This window comes from Kogia breviceps, chromosome 4 (genome assembly GCF_026419965.1).
Source record: "Kogia breviceps isolate mKogBre1 chromosome 4, mKogBre1 haplotype 1, whole genome shotgun sequence".
Taxonomy (NCBI): domain Eukaryota; kingdom Metazoa; phylum Chordata; class Mammalia; order Artiodactyla; family Physeteridae; genus Kogia; species Kogia breviceps.
Genome location: NC_081313.1, coordinates 179,118,444 through 179,139,298, shown reverse-complemented (window position 1 = coordinate 179,139,298; position 20,855 = coordinate 179,118,444). Strand labels below are relative to the sequence as shown.

The window sequence follows — 20,855 nt, the reverse complement described above, 5'->3', positions numbered from 1 at the left end:
ACCCCCAAGGATGTCCGACCACCTAGAGGAGCTGTACACATTGCTCCCGACTCAGAATGTTACAGGTTCTAATCCCATCTCTTCCACGACCTGGATGAGTGGCCTCAGACAGGTCACTTGCTTCCTCTGAGCCTCACTTTCGTCATCTGTGAAATGGGACGCTTGTACCCCATCACAGTGTTGCTGCGAGAATCTGGTGAGTTAATGTACGTAAAGTGCTAACAGTCACTGGCACGTAGTAGGCGATCAGTAAATCTTAACTACAGTATTATTATTATTACCAGATGTACTGCTAGGCACTTTAAAAGAAAAACAGCTTTGTAACTTCCCTGGTGGTCCAGTGGTTAAGAATCCGCCTTCCAATGCAGGGGACTCGGACTTGATCCCTGATCGGGGAACTAAGATCCCACATGCCGCGAGGCAACTAAGCCCACTCGTCACAACTACTGAGCCCGTGCGCTCTAGACCCCACGCGCCACAACTAGAGAGAAGCCAGCAAGCCACAGCGAAAGATCCTGCATGCCGCAACTAAGACCCGATGCAGCCAAATAAATGAATAAATATTAGTTAAAAAATAAAAGAAGGGCTTCCCTGGTGGCGCAGTGGTTAAGAATCCGCCTGCCAGGGCAGGGGACACGGGTTTAAGCCCTGGTCTGGGAAGATCCCACATGCCGCGGAGCAACTAAGCCTGTGCGCCGCAACTACTGAGCCTGCCCTCTAGAGCCCGCGAGCCACAACTACTGAAGCCCACAGCCTAGAGCCTGTGGAAAAAGAGAAGCCACCGCAATGAGAAGCCCGCGCACAGCAACAAAGAGTAGCCCCCGCTCGCTGCAAGTAGAGAAAGCCCGAGGGCAGCAACAAAGACCCAACGCAGCCCAAAATACATAAATAAACTTATTTTTTAAAAAGTTCAAAAAAAAAGAAAAACAGCTTCATCAAGACATAATTTATATACCATACAATTCACCCACTTAAAGCATACAATTCAGTGGTTTGGTATGTTACATTATTCATTTTCCAAAATTATGGTAAATATATAATAAAATTTACCATTGTAACCATTTTTAAGTGTACAGATCAGCGGCATTAAGTGCATTTACAATGTTGTGCAACCATCACCACCATCCACCTCCAGAACTTTTCTATCAACCCCAACACAAACTCTGTCCCCATTAAACACTAACTCCCCATTCCTGTCCCCCCATCCCCCAGCCTCTGGTCACCTCTATCGTACTGTGGATTCGCTCATTCGAAGTCCCTCATATAAGCAGACCATACAATATTTATCATCTTATGATTGGCATCTTAAACCTATATTTTCAAGGTTCATCCATGTTATAGCATGAATAACTTCCTTCCTTTTTATGGCTGAATTATATTCCACGGTATGGATGGATCACATTTTGTTTACCCATTCCTCTGTTGATGGACATTTGGATTGTTTCCATCTTTTGGCTATTGTGAATCATGCTGCTATCGACATTGTTGTACAAATACCTGTCTGAGTCCCTGCTTTCAACCCTTTTGGGTATACATCTAGGAGTGGAATTGCTGGATCATATGGTAATTCTATGTTTAGTTTTTCTGAGGAACAACCAAGCTATTTCCACAGAAGCGGCAGCATTTTGCATTCCCACCAACAAAGTACAAAGGTTCTAATTTCTTCACATCCTCCTGGACACTTCTTATTCGTTCTTTTATTTTTCTCATTTTTATTTTTACTTTTTTTGGCTTGTGGGATCTTAGTTCCCCAACCAGGGATTGAACCTGTGCCCTCAGCAGTGAAAGTGTGGAGTTCTAACCACTGGACCACCAGGGAACTCCCCTTATCCATGCTTATTTGTGGACCCGTAGGTTTTATTATTCCCATGTCATAGTGCATAGGAATTATCGACCCCAAATGCCAATACATAGTGCTCAGGATGAGAAACCCTGAACTCAGGAGAGGATAGTACCTGGCTGTGGATGGGAGGAGGTAGGACAAACATTCCTGGGTTTGAATCCTGGCCCTGCCACTTGTGCCTGCATGTCCTCAGGCAAGTCACTTCCACTCTCTGGGCCTCAGCACCCTGTCCAAAAAGAAAAAGGGGCGGATGAGATAAAGAGACATTTCATTTATTTTTGCCTCATGAGGTCTGTGCCAGGGTTGTGTATCCCCCACGTGCAGGGCAGGACTTCACATACATTGGTTGTCCAGATTGCTGTGGCCCTCCTGGTCCTATAGCCGCAACTGGGACCCAGGGTTGGGGATGCAGGGAGGAAATGGGGCAGCAGGGGAGCTGGGAGCTGCTACTGGGCCCGGTTCCCAGGACTCACAGCTGCATCCTCCGGGGGCCCCAGCTGTCCCCACTCCCCCACCCGCTGGCGGGCTGGAGGCCCTTGCGTATCGCTGGTTTATTCCCACGGACACCGAGGCTGGATCTGAGAAGTCCCCTGGTGGGGTCTCCAGGGTCCGTCCACGTAGCAACTGCCACAAACCTCACCCGCAACCCAGAAAGATTTATCTTCAACCTTGGGTCAGATTCAGCCCGTCTGGGAGGTATAGCAATCTACATGTTTAAGGGGCTCCCAGGTCCTTCTGCTGTAAAGTGTTCCCCGGGGCCGTACTTTAAACGGAGTCCCAGGGGTAGAAAGAGGCCTTCCCAGAGCCACGCGGTTGTTCTGTTTCTCTTTTTGGCTCTTTCTCTCCCCGACCACCATCTCTCTCTGTTTTTGACTCTTAAGTCTCCTTCCTCTCATTTCTTGGACGGGGCCCGGAGTTGGCCTCTCCCCTCGCATCCGGCCCCTTTCGCGATTCCGGAGGAATCTCCCAGAGCTGCCTGGCCCCGCCCCAGGTCCCACCCCCTCCACGCGGCGGCCTGCTCCCATTGGACTCTTCGTACACAGCCCGCGCTGCCATTGGCTGAGCCTACGTCTTCGCCCTCCCCTCCCCTCCCCCTCAACGGGTCCCTGAAGGTCCTTTGCGCGCGGGCGGGGGCGGGGCCGCTCAGAGGGGCGGGGCAGTTTGAGGGCGGGGTCGAGCTTCCTGCCCCGCCCCGCCGGGTCCCAGTCCTCAGGCACGAGTCTTGCGGCCACAGCAAAGCCCCCTCGGAGGCGGCCGGACAGAGCCCTGACCGTCGGACCGACGACGGAGTCCCAGAGAGCAGGTGAGCGAGCGGTGCCGGGGCGCCCCCCAATCTCGGCTCAATCTCGGGGGCCACCTGGCCTCTCTGTTTCTCTCGCCCCCTATGTCCCTGACTCCCCTTCTGTCTGTTTCCCTCTCCCTCTCCGTTTCTCCCTTTCACTCTGTCTTCCTGTCACTCTCTTGATGTGTGGGTTATGGGGAGGCATCCTGGGTCTGAACTGCCCACCCTGGCTTGGGGTGGTGCTCTGGGACCAGCACCCCCCTCCTCCCAACAAGAGGACTCTGATGGACTCTGCCCCCTTTCACAGTGCAGGGCACCAGGTGCCAGGGCCAGATTCCAGAGCTAGGAGGGCATTCCAGGTGGTGGGCAGCCAGGCCAGAGGCGTGGAGGTGGGAATGAGTGAGCTGGTCCAGGCAGCCGAGACAGTCAGAGCCAGGCCCACCCAGACCGGCCACCTGGGAGCTCCCCAGTGGCCTGAAGCCTTGGCCTCAGTTTTGCCAGCTGTGAATTGGGACCTTTGTCGCTGAGGTAACTGGCAGTTGACCTGACCCAGATCTGCATGCATCACTACCTCCTTTCTCCTGGGGGGCTTTTCTGGAGGAGGAGCAGCCCCAGCTGTAAACAGGCCTCTGAGGCTACTTCCTGAGCAGGTCTGATCCCAGCTGGGGGAGGTGGACGCCCTGGGTTGGGGGGTGCCATAGCAGGGTGAGGGCAGTTCAGCCCAGTGGTTGGGTTGGTTCAGCCCAAGCTCAGACCTTGGAATCAGACAAACCTGGGTTCCTGCTCTGCCACTTATCACTGGTACCTTGAACGAGTGAGTCAATTCTCCAAGCCTCAGTTTCTTGTCTGAGGGACATAACTCCCTGGGGGTGAGGGCAGCTTCCAGAATTAAATGCAGGAATGTGGGCACTGCAAGTCTCTACCTGGCTTCCATCTCCTCCCTCTCTCCCCCTTACTCACTCTGCTCCAGCCACACAGCCTCCACATTGCACCAACGCGCCAGGCACCATCCTGCCTCAGGGCCTTTGCACAGGCTGTTCCCTGTACCTCCATGACAGGTGCACAGGCGCCAACTTTAAAACATAACAAGTTGCCTAGATGGGCTGGGCCAAGGGACTGCCAGGCCAGGGCTGGGCGGCTGGGCGGCTGGGCTGCTGGGAGGGGCGGAGGAGGAGCCGGCCCAGGGACGCTGTACCTATGGAAACCGGAACAAAGAACTGTCGCCCCAGCCACGTGAACACCTGGGCTGAGCTTCTCCCACTTGGCAGGCTTGGTGGCCTGGGACGCAGGTGGTGGGTGAGTGCCCAGACCTCTTGGAGGGGGGCGAGTCAGGGACTCACACCCCACTCTGATGGGGGGCAGGGGTCCCTAAGTGAAGTAATCAGTCAGGCAGCTGCAGATTGAAGGCTCTGTAGTAACCCCTTCTGCTGTGTGGCCTTGGGCAGGTCAGGTGCCCCCTGAGCTCAGTTTCCTCATCTGAGGCCTGGGTAGGGGAGGGTCCTTTTGGTTGCTTGGTGATCTGATGTGATGAGTTCAGGGGGCCTCAGTGTCCCTGTCTGTCAAATGGGGCCACCAGAGGGTGCCTAGGACAAAAATCCATCTGTTGTCATGGAAACAGCCCCAGAGGCAGATGCTGAAGAAACGACACATGCTTGTGCAGGTTCAGTCCCAGGTGTTACAGACTCAGATGGGGACCTAGAGACAGGCAGGACTTGGCCCAGTTACGGAGAACTTGGGCTTTTACCCCAGAATCCCCCACATACACCCCTCCATGAGACAACTTCCCCTGGAATCCCACCACCTGAGGGATTCACAGAGGCACCCCTGGCCCAAGAGTCCTTGGGATCTTCTAAGGCCCCAACTTCCAGGCCTCACTTTTCCCTTCTGTCCAGTGGGGCAGTGGAGGTTGGGGAGTGTCCACTGGGGGAGAGCCCCTTCCAGAAGGGTTCTTGCTGTGCTGCTGTGTGACCTTGGGATATCTGTTTTTCTTGGGGCCTCAGTTTCCCTGGCTGGACAATGGGACCCTTGGATGAGATATCTGACTCTGTGCCCCTCTGGTGCTGGGAGGTCATCTATTCATTCAACAACTGGTTCTGAGCCCGTACTGTAAGCCAAGCCTGGTGCAGGGCGCCAAGGACCTGGCAATGACCAAGGCCCATCTGGTGTCCCCCACCCCCCACTCAGTTCACAGACTGGGGTTGGGAGAGATGGACATTCATCCAGAAAAGTCATTAGGGTTAGGTGTAATTGCATGAAGGAGTGGACAGACAGATTGATGGGGAAATTAGTTTAGATGGGGGATCTGGGAGGGCCTCCTGAGGAGGTGACATTTGAGCTGAAGTTCAATGGCAAGAAAGAAATGGCCATGTGGAGACCTGGGGGGAAGAGCAATCCAAGCAGAGGGCACAGCTCGTGCAAAGGCCCTGGGGCAGCACCATGCGTGGCGTGTTGGAGGAACAGTGAGGAGACCCGTGTGGATGGAGCAGAGTGAGCGAGGGGGAGAGAGGGAGGAGGGGAGGGCAGGGAGGAGACAGGGAAGGTCATGCAGGACCTTGTGGGCCGCGGGGAGGACCTGGGCTTTTACCCCGAGGGAGGAGGGCTCCCTGAAGGGCTGTGGGCAGAAGAGGGGGAGGACCTGACTTGGGTGCTCACTGGCGCCCTCTGGCGGCTGCTACGGAGAGGAAAGACTGTAGGGTGCGAGGGCAGGAGCCCGGAGACCAAGATGGAGGCTGTGGGGGCGGTGAGAAGTGGGTGGAGCCCGGACTTATGTAGGGGCTGCATCCACATTCCTGCCAGGTGACCCTCCAGCCTCCTCCACTTGCCGTTAAAAATCTTTTACTTGGGAATTCCCTGGCGGTCCAGTGGTTAGAATTCCATGCTTTCACTGCTGTGGGCCTGGGTTTGATCCCTGGTTGGGGAACTAAGATCCTACAAGGCACGCAGCGCGGCCAAAAAAAAAAAAAAATTTTTACTCAGCTTGAGCCTCAGCCTGTCCTGTCTTTCTCTGTAGACGGGTGGGATATGGTCTCCCAACATTCATTTTTGCCCACTGGTGTCCCCCCGCCACCCCATCCCAGCTCTTTCTTCAGTGGAGATCTGACCACAGTCCAAAGTGTCCCAACTCCCACCGCAGCCTGGCAGCCAGACCCCTCCCATCCTTGGGGTGGCCCCCGAGGGCTCTGGGGAACCCGGTTTGAAAACCACTGGTATCTGCCCCCCCCACCTCAGAAAAGCAGGTCTCCCCTTTTGCCATATCAAAATGGGCACCGACTGTGAGGTCTGAGTGATGGTTGATAAAGGGCTGGAAGCAGTGGGTGCCCTCATGCTGGCAGAGGGTAATAGTGTGGGAACCAGGACCGTGGGGGCATTTGCCAGGTGGGCGGAGACTTGGAGCCCCTGAGGCCACCCTGGGCTGCTGCAGCAGGGGCTGAGGGAGGAGGCCCCGCCGAGGGGGTCCATCAATTATTGACACCCTTTGTTGTGACATAAAGAATTCATGTGGAGGGCGGGCTGCTCCGTGGACCAGTGGCATACTGAAGCCAGCATCCGCCCTCTCCACTCCGCTCACGAGAGCCACTTGCTGTATTGTCAGGAATTTCGCGACCCCGTTGTTAACATCACCATTATTAAAAAGGACAGACCATCAATAAAACTGGAAAAATAAAATTTTTAAAAAAGACATACATGAACTTCCAGTTAAATACATAATAATTAAAACAAAGGTATGGATGGGAACTCCCTGGCAGTCCAGTGGTTAGGACTCGGCGCTTTCACTGCCGAGGGTGCAGGTTCAGTCCCTGGTCTGGGAACTAAGGTCCCACAAGCCGCTTGGCAGGGCCAAAAAAAAGAAAAAGAAACTCCCCCCCAAAGATATGGAATATTATTCAGCCATATAAAGGAGTGAAGCCCTGGGACTTCCCTGGTGGTGCAGTGGTTAAAAATACGCCTGCCGATCCAGGGGACACGGGTTCAAGCCCTGGTCGGGGAAGATCCCACATGCCGCGAGGCAACCAAGCCCCGTGAGCCACAACTACTGAGGCCCGCACGCCTAGAGCCCGCGCTCCACAACAAAGAGAAGCCACTGCAATGAGAGGCCCGCGCACCGCAACGAAGAGTAGCTCCCGCTTGCCGTAACTAGGGAAAGCCTGCGCGCAGCAACGAAGACCCAACGCAGCCAAAAATAAAATCAATTAATTAAAAAAGAAAACCGCTTTAAAAAAAAAAAAAGGAGTTAAGCCCTGAGCCTTGAAAACATGACATTTAGTGAGAGAAGCCAGACACATAAGACCACATAGTGGGTGATTCTTTTTATAAGCAAAATAGGCAAATCCATAGAGGCAGAAAGTAAATTAGTGGCTGCCAAAGGGCTGGGGGAGGGGGATGGGGAGTGATCGCTAATGGGGAGGGGGTTTCTTTTTGGAGTGGTGAGAATGTTCCGGAATTAAATAGTTGTGATGGTTACCCAGCTCTGTGAATATATAATATATACACTGAACTGTACACTTTAAAGGGTGAATTTTATGGTATGTGACATATACTTCTGCCCAACTTATAAAAAAGCAAAGGTCAAAAATCCTAATTTCTAATTATTTTACTGCACTTTGCAAGGATCTATGCTCTTGAGGTTATTTTCGTCTAGTGTATCTGTTTGGCGGAGATGGTGAGCAGTTCTGCCCAACTCCATGTTCAAGTTGGAAGCTTGAAATTGGCCGTGGTGAGAGAATTTATACCATGGAAATTGACAAATGCTACAGATCAGGGTTTGATATATTGTTCTATCATCATCTAATCCGGAGGTTGGCCAACCTGTTTTTAAAATTTATTTATTTATTTATTTTTGGCTGGGTTGGGTCTTCGTTGCTGCACGTGGGCTTTCTCTAGTTGTGGCGAGTGAGGGCTACTCTTCGTTGCGGTGCGCGGGCTTCTCATCGCGGTGGCTTCTCTTGTTGTGGAGCACGGGCTCTAGGCTCGCGGGCTTCCGTAGTTGTGGCACGCAGGCATCAGTAGTTGTGGCTCGTGGGCTCTCGGGCACAGGCTCTGTAGTTGTGGCGCACAGGCTTAGTTGCTCCGTGGCATGTGGGTTCTTCCCGGACCAGGGCTCGAACCTGTGTCCCCCGCATTGGCAGGTGGATTCTCAACCACTGCGCCACCAGGGAAGTACCCAAGCTTCTTCTATAAAGGGTCAGATAGTAAATTTTTTTGGCTCTGCCAGCTGTTCTGCCTCTGTTGCCTCTCTTCCAGGCTGTGTTCCAGTAGGACATGAATGGGCGTGGCATGTGCCAATAAGATATTATTTACTTATTTACAAAAACAGGCAGCAGGCCAGAATTTGCCACCCCTGGTCTAACTTCAGGACACGTCAATAATGAAAATTAAATTTTAAAGGGTGGCCTGTCTCTAGCTGCTTCCTTGCGAATAGCGCAAAAGCACTGAGGGAATATTCTGTCACTATTCGAAAGCTGCCATCGGATTCGGCAAAGAAGTCGCTCACTTGGCTGACAAGTGAGTGAGTGAAATCCGAATTCTCCTTGTTCGTATGGAAGAGACCATCCAGCGACATCCGTGTCAGACTGCTCTCCTTTCTCCGTAGCAACTATAGATTGGCTACTGGCACCAGTTTGACAAAACTCACCAAGAACACATACTGAGCCTCGGTTGGGTGTGAAATTCACCCGTGCAAAACCCTTTCTTCTGTCTGTAAGTTGCATGGGGCACATCCTTTATGTCAGGAACATTTATGGTAAACACAGGTATGTACCTACATGCCTACATCTATTTTTCCTGGAAAGCTGGTGGCTAAGAATTTTCCAGCGCTTAGTGAATGGGGTGGGACGCAGCATTCACGGTGTACCCGGGGGGGCACTGGGGACCCTGGGAAACAGGATCTTCTGCCCTGTGGAATCCCCATCCCCCCCACACCTAGCAGCCAACACTGGGAACGTGTGGGTTGAGGGGCCACCCCAGCGCACCTGTGACCTGGGTTGGATGGGGGGCCATGGGAGGAGTCTCCCCACCCGGGCCTCCCAGCTGGCAGGGCCTGGCAGAGGCCCTGAGACTGGACCGTGCCTAGCGTGTTGCAGTGACAGCAAGAGGGGAGATGAAGGGGGGGAGGTCATTGATGTGGGGAGCGGGAAGGTTGGCCCTGCTCCAGAGTTTGGGGACAGAAGGGACTGGGAGGAACGAGGTCCACCGGGGCCAGTGCCATCCACTGCTGTGTGCCCTTCCCCTTGGGGGAGGCTCACATTCAGTCCTTCTTCCACCCCACCCTCCCTCCAAGCCCACCTTTGCCTGTGCGGGGAAAGGATGCTGTCAAGTCTAAAGCAACCCGAGGCTCCACCGTCTGTGGCCAGTTTGGGAGCTGGAGTGTCCAAAATGGGGACGGGAGCAAAGGTCAGAGTCAAAAAGACAAAGTGGGGTTGGCAGAGGGTGAAAGTCTGAGCGTGGACAGAGGGCTGAGGTTCTGGGAAGAATGTGGGGTGCAGGGCAGCAATCAGCAGAGCCGGGGACTCAGTGACTAGACACCCATTTCACAGATGGGAAAGTGCCTTCAGGGGCTGGGGCTTGTCTGAGGTCATGGAGGGGAGACCTCAGAGCTGTGGGAGGGCCCCGACAGTGGCCTCCTCGGGGGCTGTGGACTAGCCTCCGGTTTCCTCCCTGGCACTCTCCTGCCCCAGGGCCTTTGCACCAGCCATTCCCTCTGCCTGGCTCACCCTCCCCCAGACCCTGCCCTTCCAGTCCCAGCTCCAGGGGCTCCACCTCGGAGGGGCCCTCCTGACCACCCAGCCTAGGTCACCTGCCATGCCTGGCTGTCACTGCCCCCCACCCCCGGGCCTTATCTGTCCCTGAAATTATCCTGTTTATCTCCACGTTCACTGCTTCCTGGTGCCTTCCCCTTCCAGCAGGGGCAACACCTCTTAGGGGGCCATTTTGGAAATTCAGAGGGCTTTTTTTTTCCCTCCCACTTATGATAATAACAGGATATGCTAGCATTTGGGGGGCAGGGACCAAGGTACTAGGCGTCTGGCCACGCTCAGGGCAGCCCCTGGCCCTCACAACGTCCTAATGTCCTGCCAGAAACAGAAACCGATGACTAGGGGTTTCAATATTCAGTGAATTTTCCTGAAATGCAACTCCTGGGTAAATCAAGGGAAGATGGAGCTTTTTTTTTTTTTTTGTGGTACGCAGGCCCTCACTGTTGTGGCCTCTCCCGCTGAGGAGCACAGGCTCCGGACGCGCAGGCTCAGCGGCCATGGCTCACGGGCCCAGCCGCTCCGTGGCATGTGGGATCTTCCCGGACCGGGGCACAAACCCGTGTCCCCTGCATCGGCAGGCGGACTCTTAACCACTGCGCCACCAGGGAAGCCCCGGAGCTCTTTTTTGATAGAAATTTGTAGCTACGTGTTCCCTGTGATGCCCCGTATGGGGCAAACCTCTGACAGATGCACTCCAACATTGAGTGCAGTGGGCCTGAGCTTTTAAGGAGGAAAAAAAAAATTTAATACTTCTTTGTGTATTTATTTGGCTGCACCAGGTCTTAGTTGAGGCCCACGGGATCTTCGTTGCTGCATGTGGGATCTAGTTCCCTGGCCAGGGATTGAACCTGGGCCCCCTGCATTGGGAGTGCGGAGTCCCAACCACTGGACCACTGGGGAAGTCCCAGGAAAATTCTTTTTTAATCAAACATGTATTGAGCATGTACCATGTGCCTGGCCAGGTGGAAGTGATTTGCAAATCTCCGCTTGTGTAATACTTTTCATTTTAAAAAAAAATTAATTTATTTATTTATCTTTGGCTGCATTGTATCTTTGTCGCTGCGTGCGGGCTTTCTCTAGTTTCGGCGAGTGGGGGCTTCTCTTGTTGCGGAGCACAGGCTCTAGGTCTATGGGCTTCAGTAGTTGTGGCTCACGGGCTCAGTAGTTGTGGCTCACGGGCTCAGTAGTTGTGGCGCATGGGCTCAGTTGCTCCACGGCATGTGGGATCTTCCCGGACCAGGGCTTGAACCCGTGTCCCCTGCATCGGCAGGCGGATTCGTAGCCACTGCACCATCAGGGAAGTCCCTGTAATCCTTTTATTTCTGTTTGTATTACTGCTTGGGCCAAATCCTGATTTTTACATTTTAAAATTTATTTAACTTTTTGATTTTGGCCGTGCTGCGCGGCATGCGGGATCTTAGTTCCCCGACCAGGGATCCAACCCTCACCCCCTGCAGTGGAAGTGGGGAGTCTTCACCAGTGGACTGTCAAGGAAGTCCCAATTTATTTCACGTTTTTAAAATGAGGCATGGGGCTTCCCTGGTGGCGCAGTGGTTGAGAGTCCGCCTGCCGATGCAGGGGACACGGGTTCGTGCCCCGGTCCGGGAGGATCCCACATGCCGCGGAGCGGCTGGGCCCGTGAGCCGTGGCTGCTGAGCCTGCGCGTCCGGAGCCTGTGCTCCGCAACGGGAGAGGCCACAACAGTGAGAGGCCCGCGTACGGCAAAAAAATAAATAAATAAATAAATAAATAAATAAAATGAGGCATAAAATATAGAGAGAGTAAGGGGCACAAAGGTATAAACTATATACACTTGATATATGTACAGTAAGTGTTCAGCTTGATGACACAGAATTCACATATTGTAAAATTCACTATTTTAAAGTGCTCACATTCCAGAACATTCTGCCGCCCCCCAAAGAAATCCCATCCCCATTAGCAGTCCTTCTGTGTCTGGCTTCTCTCTCTGAGCACTGTGTTCTCAAGGTCCATCCATGTTGTAGCGAGTGTCGGTGCTTCACTCATTTTTATGACTGAATAACATCCCAGTGTGTGGATGGACCACAATTTGTCCATTTACCTGTTGGTGGGCATTTGGGTTGTTTCCACATTTTGGCTATTACGAATCATGCTGCTATGCCCATGTGTGTATACATTTTTATGTGTTTTTATGTGTACGTATGTTTTCATCTCTTTGGGGTAGGTACTTCGGAGCATAACTGCTGGGTCATGTGCTAACTCTGTGTTTGTTTGAGGAACTGCCAAAAAACTGTTTTCCACGGCGGCTGCACCATTTCCTATTCCTACCAGCCGTGGATGAGGGCCTCCAGTTTCTCCCATCCTTGCCAGCCCTTTTGTCTGTCTTTTTGAAACGGCCATCCTAGTGCGGGTGCGGTGATGTGTCATTATGATTTTGACTTCTGTTTTCCTAGTAGCCAGTGATGTTGAGCATCTTTTCAGTTGCTTATCGGCCATTTATATATCTTCCTTGGAGAAATGTCAGTTTTTTAAAAAATCAAGATACAACTCACATACCATAAAATTTACCCTTTGAAAGTTTACAGTTTTCTGGGGTCTAGTGTATTCACATTTCTTTGTAACCATCGAGCTCGATGACTTTTTACGTTGTGTAGACCCAGATGGAGACACAGAACATGAAACATTCCAGGGACTTCCCTGGTGGTCCAGTGGTTCTTTAAGACTCTGCGCTTCCACTGACAGGGGGCGTGGGTTTGAAAAGAAATTTTTTTTAATTAAAAAATTAGGGACTTCCCTGGTGGGTCCAGTGGTTAAGACTTCGCCTTCCAATGGAGGAGGTGCGGGTTCGATCCCTGGTCGGGGAGCTAAGATCCCACATGCCTTGCGGTCAAAAAACCAAAACAGAAGCAATACAGTAACAAATTCAATAAAGACTTTAAAAATGGTCCACAACAACAGCAACAAAAATCTTAAAAAAAAAAAAATTAAAAAATTAAAAAAAAAAAAATTCCAGAGCTCCTCCCTGTACAACCCCCCTCACCTTTATCACCACATATTAATTTTATTTTTATACCAGCGGGTGGAGACAGACGGCACTGCCCGTGGATTCCATTTCAGGGAAATGGGGGCACCCAAATTCTTTTGTAATAAGGAGGTGGCACGGTGTCTAGAAGGCTGGGATCCCTTGGAAGGCAGGGACGGGATCTCTTTGGGTCACTGCTATGTCCCCAGTGCCTGGGACACAACTGGCGCTCCGTAATGCTCACTGAGCGACTGAGTGAGTGTTCCAGCCGAGCCCCTGAAGCTTTATTGGGCTTTTCTGGCTTGTGGCGATAGTGGGGTGATCTGGCATTTGGTGGGCGGGGGACAGGGACACTGGCCGTCTGGCCGCTGAGCCCCTCCGCTGTCCCTGGGAAGGGCCTGCCCCAGAAGGGCTGCCGTGGTGCAGCCGGGCCCCTCCTGGCTTGTCTGCCCTTGGACTTGGATGAACGCAGCTGGCAGGAAGGAAGGCTGGGGTTTATTTTGGTCCCCAGCATGCTCCCCTGGGAGAGCAGTCATCTCCCTGTCTGGCTGCTTGGATAGAGGCGCTTCTGGTAGAACAATGGGTCAGCGGCTGGTGGTGGGGGGGGGGGGGGGGGGGGGGCGGGGAACCACTGACCCATTGCAGCTGGGCTGGTCCAGGTGTCACAGGTCTGGGGACTGCCCCAAGGGGAGTAGGGGCAAGGACCGTGGAGGCCAGGAGGGAAGGCTGCAGCTGCCCCCGCCCCCGCCCCTTTTCCTCTGTGCTGGGTAGGGTGGGTGTGGGGCGGCACTGCTGCTGAGGGCCCGGGCTCTTCCTGAAGCTGGCAAACAGGACAGGCTTCCCCTCTGAACCGACACGCCCGGCCTCAGGACTTGCAGAGGGGAAGGTCAAGGCCCAGAAAGAGGCAGAACCCTGCCTGGGGTCACACAGCAACCAAATAGGCAGAAAGACCTGGGCACCAGAGTCCTTGGGATCCAGGGAAAGGCCTTCTCCTCTCTGAGTCTCAATTTGTCCATCTGTAAACTGGGGAGCTGGTGATTTCCCCGCCCCCCACCCCGGGTTCCAATGTTTGCAGACATCCCTTCCCTCATACATTCAACAAACACTTACTGGGTGTCTGCTGGGTACCAGGCCCTGGTCTGGCCACCAGAGACATGGCGTGAACAAGAAAGATGCAGGGGAATTCCCCGGCAGTCCGGTGGTTAGCACTCCGTGCTTCCACTGCAGGCGCCAGAGGTTTGATCCCTGGTTGGGGAACTAAGATCCCGCATGATCTGCGACACAGCCAAAAAAAAAACAGATGCAGCCCTACCCACGTGTCAGGCCAGGGAGATGGACACTGAAACCAAGGTACTCGGGGCCGTGATGGAGGATGCCCCGGGCACCATGGGAGCCAAGGGGGCACCTGGCCCAGCCTGGGGCATCCAGAAGTCTGCCAGGAGGAGGTGACAGTAACTCTGAGACTTGAATGAGTTTACGGGATGAGTGATGGGTGGGGGAGGGGTCTAGGTAGAGGGAATGGAATAGAACGTTCTAGAGAAACGCAGGTGAGAGGACATCCTGGAAGCATAGTTATTCTTTGCTGCTGCTCTTTTTTTCCAGACAACATCACAGAGAAATAGGTCTCTACATTCAGGGAGCTGAATGGCATAGAGCTTGAAGGTCAGAAGTCCAGGCAGTGGTGTCCAGCCTCTTGCCCGGGGAAAGCTCATAGCCTGGGGGACACTCAGGTTGGCCACAAGCTTCTGCCCTAGGATGGAGTTAGTTCTCCCTCCTTACAGCCACCATCCTCCATTTTACAGATGGGGAAACTGAGGCACGGGGCAGTTATGCTGCTTGACCAAGAGGTTAGAGCCAGAAGCAGGCCCTAAATTTCGGGGCTGGCTTTGTCATGGGGGACAGCCCCCCAAGACTCAGGGCAACTCGCAGGAGTCAGCTGGGGAAGCCAGAGAGTGTAGGGGTGCAGAGGTGGTGGGGGCAGGCAGTCCCTGTGTTGCTGTGTGGCCTTGGGGAAATGGCTCAGCCTCTCTGAGCCTGTGTAATTTCTTCTGCAACCGGGCAACCAGCTGAATACAACACTAGGCTGAAGTGATGAAATGGGCACACGCTGCTGCTCAGGGACTGCCACGCGGTGCTGAGTCACCCGCACCCCTGCTCTGCCCCAGCTTGTGTACAGGGTCTGGGGCTGGTGTGGGAGCAGGGAAGACTGGGTCATTCATCTCCAGGCCCGTCCCGACCTCTGTGGGCAGGGAGAGGGCGGCCGAGGCTTGGGACTTCTCCCGGGGTCTGAGCTGACACACAGATGGGCTTTGTCGGGGTTCCTGTGGCTGAATGGGCACCCACGTGGCATTCCTGGTCTGGCTGGCCTGAGGCCGGGGTCGGGGTGGATTCCCACGAGAGCCCGGGGCAGCAGCGGGTCAGGGCTGGGGGTGGGTCTCAGGCTCCGTAATTCATTTGGCAGCTGTTTCCGGAGCCTCCAGAAACACAGTGGTGAAGGAATCAGGCCTATTACCTCCCCCGTGGCCTGCGGTGAGGCAGACCATGGAAGAAGCAAAGCCAGCGGGGCAGAGCAGTGATGGGGGCCGCCTGGGGTGCTCTGTGGCTCAGAGGAGGTGTCTCACTGTCAGTTTGGCTGTTTGGGGGTGGCTTCCTAGAGGAGGTGGTGTCAAGGCTGAGCTGAGGGATGAACCTGCGAGGGCGAGAGGCAGGGGCTTAGGGGCCAGGGCTTTTGGGGGATGTATATGAGTCCAGCAGAGAAGAGGCAGGGGTTTGGGGGCCAAGGTGTTGGGGGATCTATAGGAGCTCACCAGGGAAGATGCAGGGGCCAGAATGAGGTGTGGGCTTTGGTCCTGAGAGCCATGAGGGGCTGCCAGCTGGTTCTTACAAGGAAAGGGCTAAGCCCAGATGCGCAATGTAGGAAGAATTCTGGCGCTGCGGGAAGGAGGTGCTTGGAAGGGGAGCCTCCAGAGCCTGGGGGATCTGGAAGACTGCCATGCAGGAAGGACAAAAGGACAGAGAGAGGTCCAGGCTTCTGTGGTTGGAGGCCTGGTCACTGTTTCCAGAGAGCCAGCCTGCCATTCACCTTGGCCACCTCCCTGGCCCTTTCCTGGGCAGAAGCTGATGCAAGTCAATATTTCTGTATCAGAGGAATCAGCAGAGTGACGGGTTTCCAGAAACCCCACAAATGGTCCTGGGGAACCCCCCACCCAGGTCACTGCCCCCCTGACTCATTCAGGGCCTGACTAAGGTCTCGGGATGTCTGTTGTACACTCAAAGGGGTGAGGAGGCCAGGAGGATTGGTACCTAGGCTCCTGCACCCTGAACAGCCCAGGGGCTGGGCTGGGACCCTGTCTCATGGAGCTGCAGGATGAGGGGAAGGATAAGCTGGACCCCCCACCCCCACCCCGTGATAACCCACCTTGAGCCCCTTCTCAGCTCAGAGCAAGGATACAGTGGGTTTGCAGGGCTGGTACCAGGGACCACAAGTAATGGGATTCAGAAGGCCCTGTCCATTAATTTCCAAAATATACAAACAGCTCATACAACTCAATAACCAAAAAAGAACCCAATCAAAAAATGGGCAGAAGACGAAATAGACATTTCTCCAAAGAAAACATAGAGATGGCCAACAGGTAACATGAAAAGATGCTCATCATTGCTAATTATTAGAGAAACGCAAGTCAAAACTACAATGAGGTATCTCCTTACACTGGTCAGAATGGCCATCATTAAAAAGTCTACAAATAACAAATGCTGGAGAGGGTGTGGAGAAAAGAGAACCCTCCTACACTATTAGTGGGAATGTAAATTGTTGCAGCCACTATGGAGAACAGTATGGAGATTCCTCAGAAAACTAAAAACAGAGTTACCATATGATCCAGCAATCCCACTCCTGGGCATATATCCAGACAAAACTCTAATTCAAAAAGATAAATGCACCCCAATGTTCACAGAAGCACTATTTACAATAGCCAAGATACAGAAACAACCTAAATGTCCATCAACAGATGAATGGATAAATAAGATGTGGTACACATACACAATGGAATATTACTCAGCCACGAAAAAGAATGAAATAATGCCATTTGCAGCAACATGGATGGACCTAGAGATTCTCATACTAAGGGGAGTAAGTCAAAAAGAAAAACAAATACCATATGATAAAACCTATATGTGGAATCTAAAATAGGAAACAAATGAAGTTATCTACCAAACAGAAACAGACTCACAGACATAGAGAACAGACTTGTGTTTGCCAAGGGGGAGGGTGGGTAGGGGAAGGAAGGATTGGGAGTTTGGGATTAGCAGATGCAAATGAGTATATACAGAATGGATACACAACAAGGTCCTATGGTATAGCACCGGGAACTAGATTCAGTATCCTGTAATAAACCAGAACAGAAGGCCCTGCCCAGATTTCACCATTACACATTAATTCCTTTGACTTCTTTTAGAAACAAATTCCCTTAGGGTCCCTTGGGTCATCATCTCTTCAGTGTGGATGCTATTTTTTAAACGAGCTTTTCCTAAAAATAGCTTTTGCTATTTTTTTCACAAGTTTCTGCTGTTCTGTGCTCCTGCTACTTGGAATTTCCCTCCCCTAGGCCTTGGAGCATGGGGAACTTCCCTCCTGGGATGCCCTCCCCATTTTCTCACCTGTTCCTCCAGGAGGTCAGCCTCGGCCCTCTTGATCTGCTGGGGTGCCCGTGCTACGTGGGCTCTTGCAGCTTCCCGGATAGTAGCACTTGCTGTGTTCCCAGGGGCTCGCTGGTCGGCTCTGTACTCGGCACACACAGTAGGTCTGTGGAATGGGCACGCAGGCTCCCCTGGAGATAGGCGGGTGGCGTGCGCCCATTTCCCGGATTGGGAAGACGGTGGTCGCCAACGTTAGCGGCCCGCCCAGGCAAGCCCCTGGCAGGCGGGCCGTGCGGGCTGACGGCGGGTCTGTGTCCCCACCCCCGCGCAGGGCGGATGGACACCTTCAGCACCAAGAGCCTGGCCCTCCAGGCCCAGAAGAAGCTCCTGAGCAAGATGGCATCCAGGGCGGTGGCGGCCGCGTTCATCGACGACACCAGCAGCGAGGTGCTGGACGAGCTGTACCGCGCCACCAAGGAGTTCACCCGCAGCCGCAAGGAGGCCCAGAAGGTGGTCAAGAACCTGGTCAAGGTGGCCGTGAAGCTGGGCGTCCTGCTGCGCAGTGGGCAGCTGGGCGGCGAGGAGCTGGCGCGGCTGCAGCGCTTCCGGCAGCAGGCGCGCCGCCTGGCCATGACCGCTGTCAGCTTCCACCAGGTGGACTTCACCTTCGACCGGCGCGTCCTGGCCGCCGCCCTGCTCGAGTGCCGGGACCTGCTGCACCAGGCGGCGGGTGCGCACCTGACTGCCAAGTCCCACGGCCGCATCAACTACGTGTTCGGCCACTTGGCTGACTGCGACTTCCTCGCCGCGCTCTACGGCCCGGCTGAGCCCTACCGCTCCCACCTGCACAGGATCTGCGAGGGTCTCACCCGGCTGCTGGATGAGGAGAGCATATGATCTCCGACCTGACCTCCGACCTCCGACCTCCTCGCTCCGGCGTCACGCTGGGGGCGGGGCTTGCGGGGGGCGTTTTAACCTCTTTTCTCCCGGTCTGACTCTGGCCAAAACCACCCCCCCAACACACACACACACACACACACACACGCACCTGGAGACCACAGTCTTCACACACACACACACACGCACACGCACACACACACACACACACGGGCACCTGGAGACCACAGTCTTCTCCGGCGCACCGTTTGCACAATAACCCTTGAGCCACCGGTCTGAACCCCTCAAATCACTTGGTGTCTCTGACAGCTGGCGGCTTCCCACTTCATCATGTTGCCTGGGCTTTTGCATTCCCGCAGAGAGGGTCATGGGGAACCAGGAGAAAGGGAGTATTACACAGTGAGCTGTTCCCCGGCCCCAAGTTCCTCGAAGTCCTAAGCCCCAGGGCCTCTGAATATGACCTTATTTAGAAACAGGGTGATTGCAGTTGTAATTAGTTGAGTTCATACTGGAGCAGGGGTGGCAAATCCATTCTGAGTGGTGTGCTTATGAGAAGGGGACATTTGGACACAGACTCAGAGGACAATGCTATATGAAGGTGGCGGTAGAGACTGGGGGGAGGTGTCTGCACGACAAGGAACACCAAGGACTGCCAGCCACCACCAGAAGCTGGGAGAGAGCCTGGAGCAGCCCTCAGAGGGAACCAGCCCCGCCGACCCCTTGATCTCAGGCCTCCAGAGGTGAGAGCGAACAAGCTTCTGTTGTTTCAGCCTCCCAGGCTGAGGTACTTTGTTCCGCAGACCAGGAAATGGGCCCTGGGAGCCACGCGAGGGCCGCGGTGGGTGCAGGTGTGTCAGTGGGGACGCCTCCTCCCTCTGGTCGGCATCGTGGCCCAGACTCCCACGGGGGAGAGGAACGGAGTGCGCCCCCGATGCAGGGAGTCAGGGGAAAGCTGTCTGAGATGCGTGCATGTTTTTAAATGATGATTTCATATTTGGAAAACAAACACACAATTGTTTCTATAAGACAGGCCTCAGAAACAAAGCTCAACAACTCTTGGCTTTGGCGACGCTGGTGTGGCGATTCTTAACTTGGGGCACGGATGGACACGTTGGGATGTGGGAGCGTATTTGCGATTTGTCAGAAGTGGGCATGGGTTTTAAAAGACTGCGAAACCCGGCTGCAGGTCTGGCCGTGTCAGGGCCGGGAAGGTTATTTTGGGCACTCAGGGGGGAGCGGGGGAACGATGTCTATTTTTGCAGAACCTGGTCTGTTTAGGGCAAAGACTGCAAACAGGAGGCCCGCAGGCCTTATTAGGCAAGGAGATGGGTTTGCTTAGCCCCATCTGGTGTTTGAGACATTTGGAATTAGTTGCCAACACTTAAAACCAAGGAAATTGCACGTCCCGATCTTGATCTTGGCGTTTCTCTAGAAAACGCGCCTGCACTGCCCAGTGGTGAAGCTGCATAGAGGTTGCCTGTCTTTGCTTTGCCACAGTCCCCACCACTCCCTTTTGCCTCTCCACGGCATGCGGGGCTGGCTGATAGATTGGGACCCCAGATTCAGGGCAGCATTTCTCTGTTTGGTTTCTGCTGCTCTGAAAAAGTCAAAGGCTTTCACTCAGGAGCCAGCTGTTCCTACCTCTGCCCTCCACTTCCAAGGCAAACTTTCCCTCTTATCTTGGGTCAAAAGACATCTTCAAATGAACAATCGTGCATTTTGATTACGCCGAGAAGCCCCACATGAAATCCTTTGCCCTCTGCTCTGCTGGCGTATATCCATGTGATAAGGCTTTGTACCTGTCTGGACTCTTTTCATACACTTGAGATTTAATTTAAAAAAAACAAAGAGCGCTACAAAACTATGTAAATAAAAGCATGACAGTTTGCTCTCACCCACCTAGGGTTTTGCCTTTTGAATCCAGGTTGCACATAAACGTCACACACCCGCAGCCTGTTGGCAGGTTTGATTCCCGCTGCGTTGGATGACAGCCTAGCAGACTAGCAGGGGTGGCAGAGCTTGGCTTCTGCAGCCCAAACAGGGCTCAGTCCAGCTCCTCATCATGACCAAAGGTCCTGGGGCTGGGCAGCTTCGCTCACCAGAAAGCTCCATAAAGGCACATGCACACATCACAAGGAGTAAAGGGGAAGCTTCTCTGTGTCCAGAGGTGCCCTGCTGTGTCCCAGCACATTACACCTACCGCTCTGCACCCCTGCTGGCGCCCAGTACTTGGAAGTGGTAAGTGACTCCAGGCTGACCATAGAAGAATCAATATGCCTCTCAGCCAGGCTCTGGCCCTCACGCACCTCAGGGCCCAGGGTGCACCACCGTCTCCGCCTGTGTCCAGCTGCCTGGTCTTTGCAGGAGGCCCTGGGCAGTCATCTCCTGGGCCCTCCTGAGAACTGCGGGTCGCCGTGCTCGGTGGAGCGAGCCTCCCCGGGGACG

General features: G+C 53.9%; 1 protein-coding gene across 1 annotated transcript; it reads left to right on the top strand.

Annotated features, from left to right (window-relative positions):
* Window positions 1–3,020: 3,020 nt before the first annotated feature.
* TNFAIP8L1 (TNF alpha induced protein 8 like 1) lies at window positions 3,021–20,308 on the top strand. Its single transcript, XM_059062081.2, has 2 exons — window positions 3,021–3,146; window positions 17,845–20,308. The coding sequence occupies exon 2, from the start codon at window positions 17,850–17,852 to the stop codon at window positions 18,408–18,410; it is 561 nt and encodes a 186-aa protein (XP_058918064.1). The 5' UTR covers window positions 3,021–3,146; window positions 17,845–17,849; the 3' UTR covers window positions 18,411–20,308.
* The last annotated feature ends 547 nt before the right edge of the window (window positions 20,309–20,855 follow it).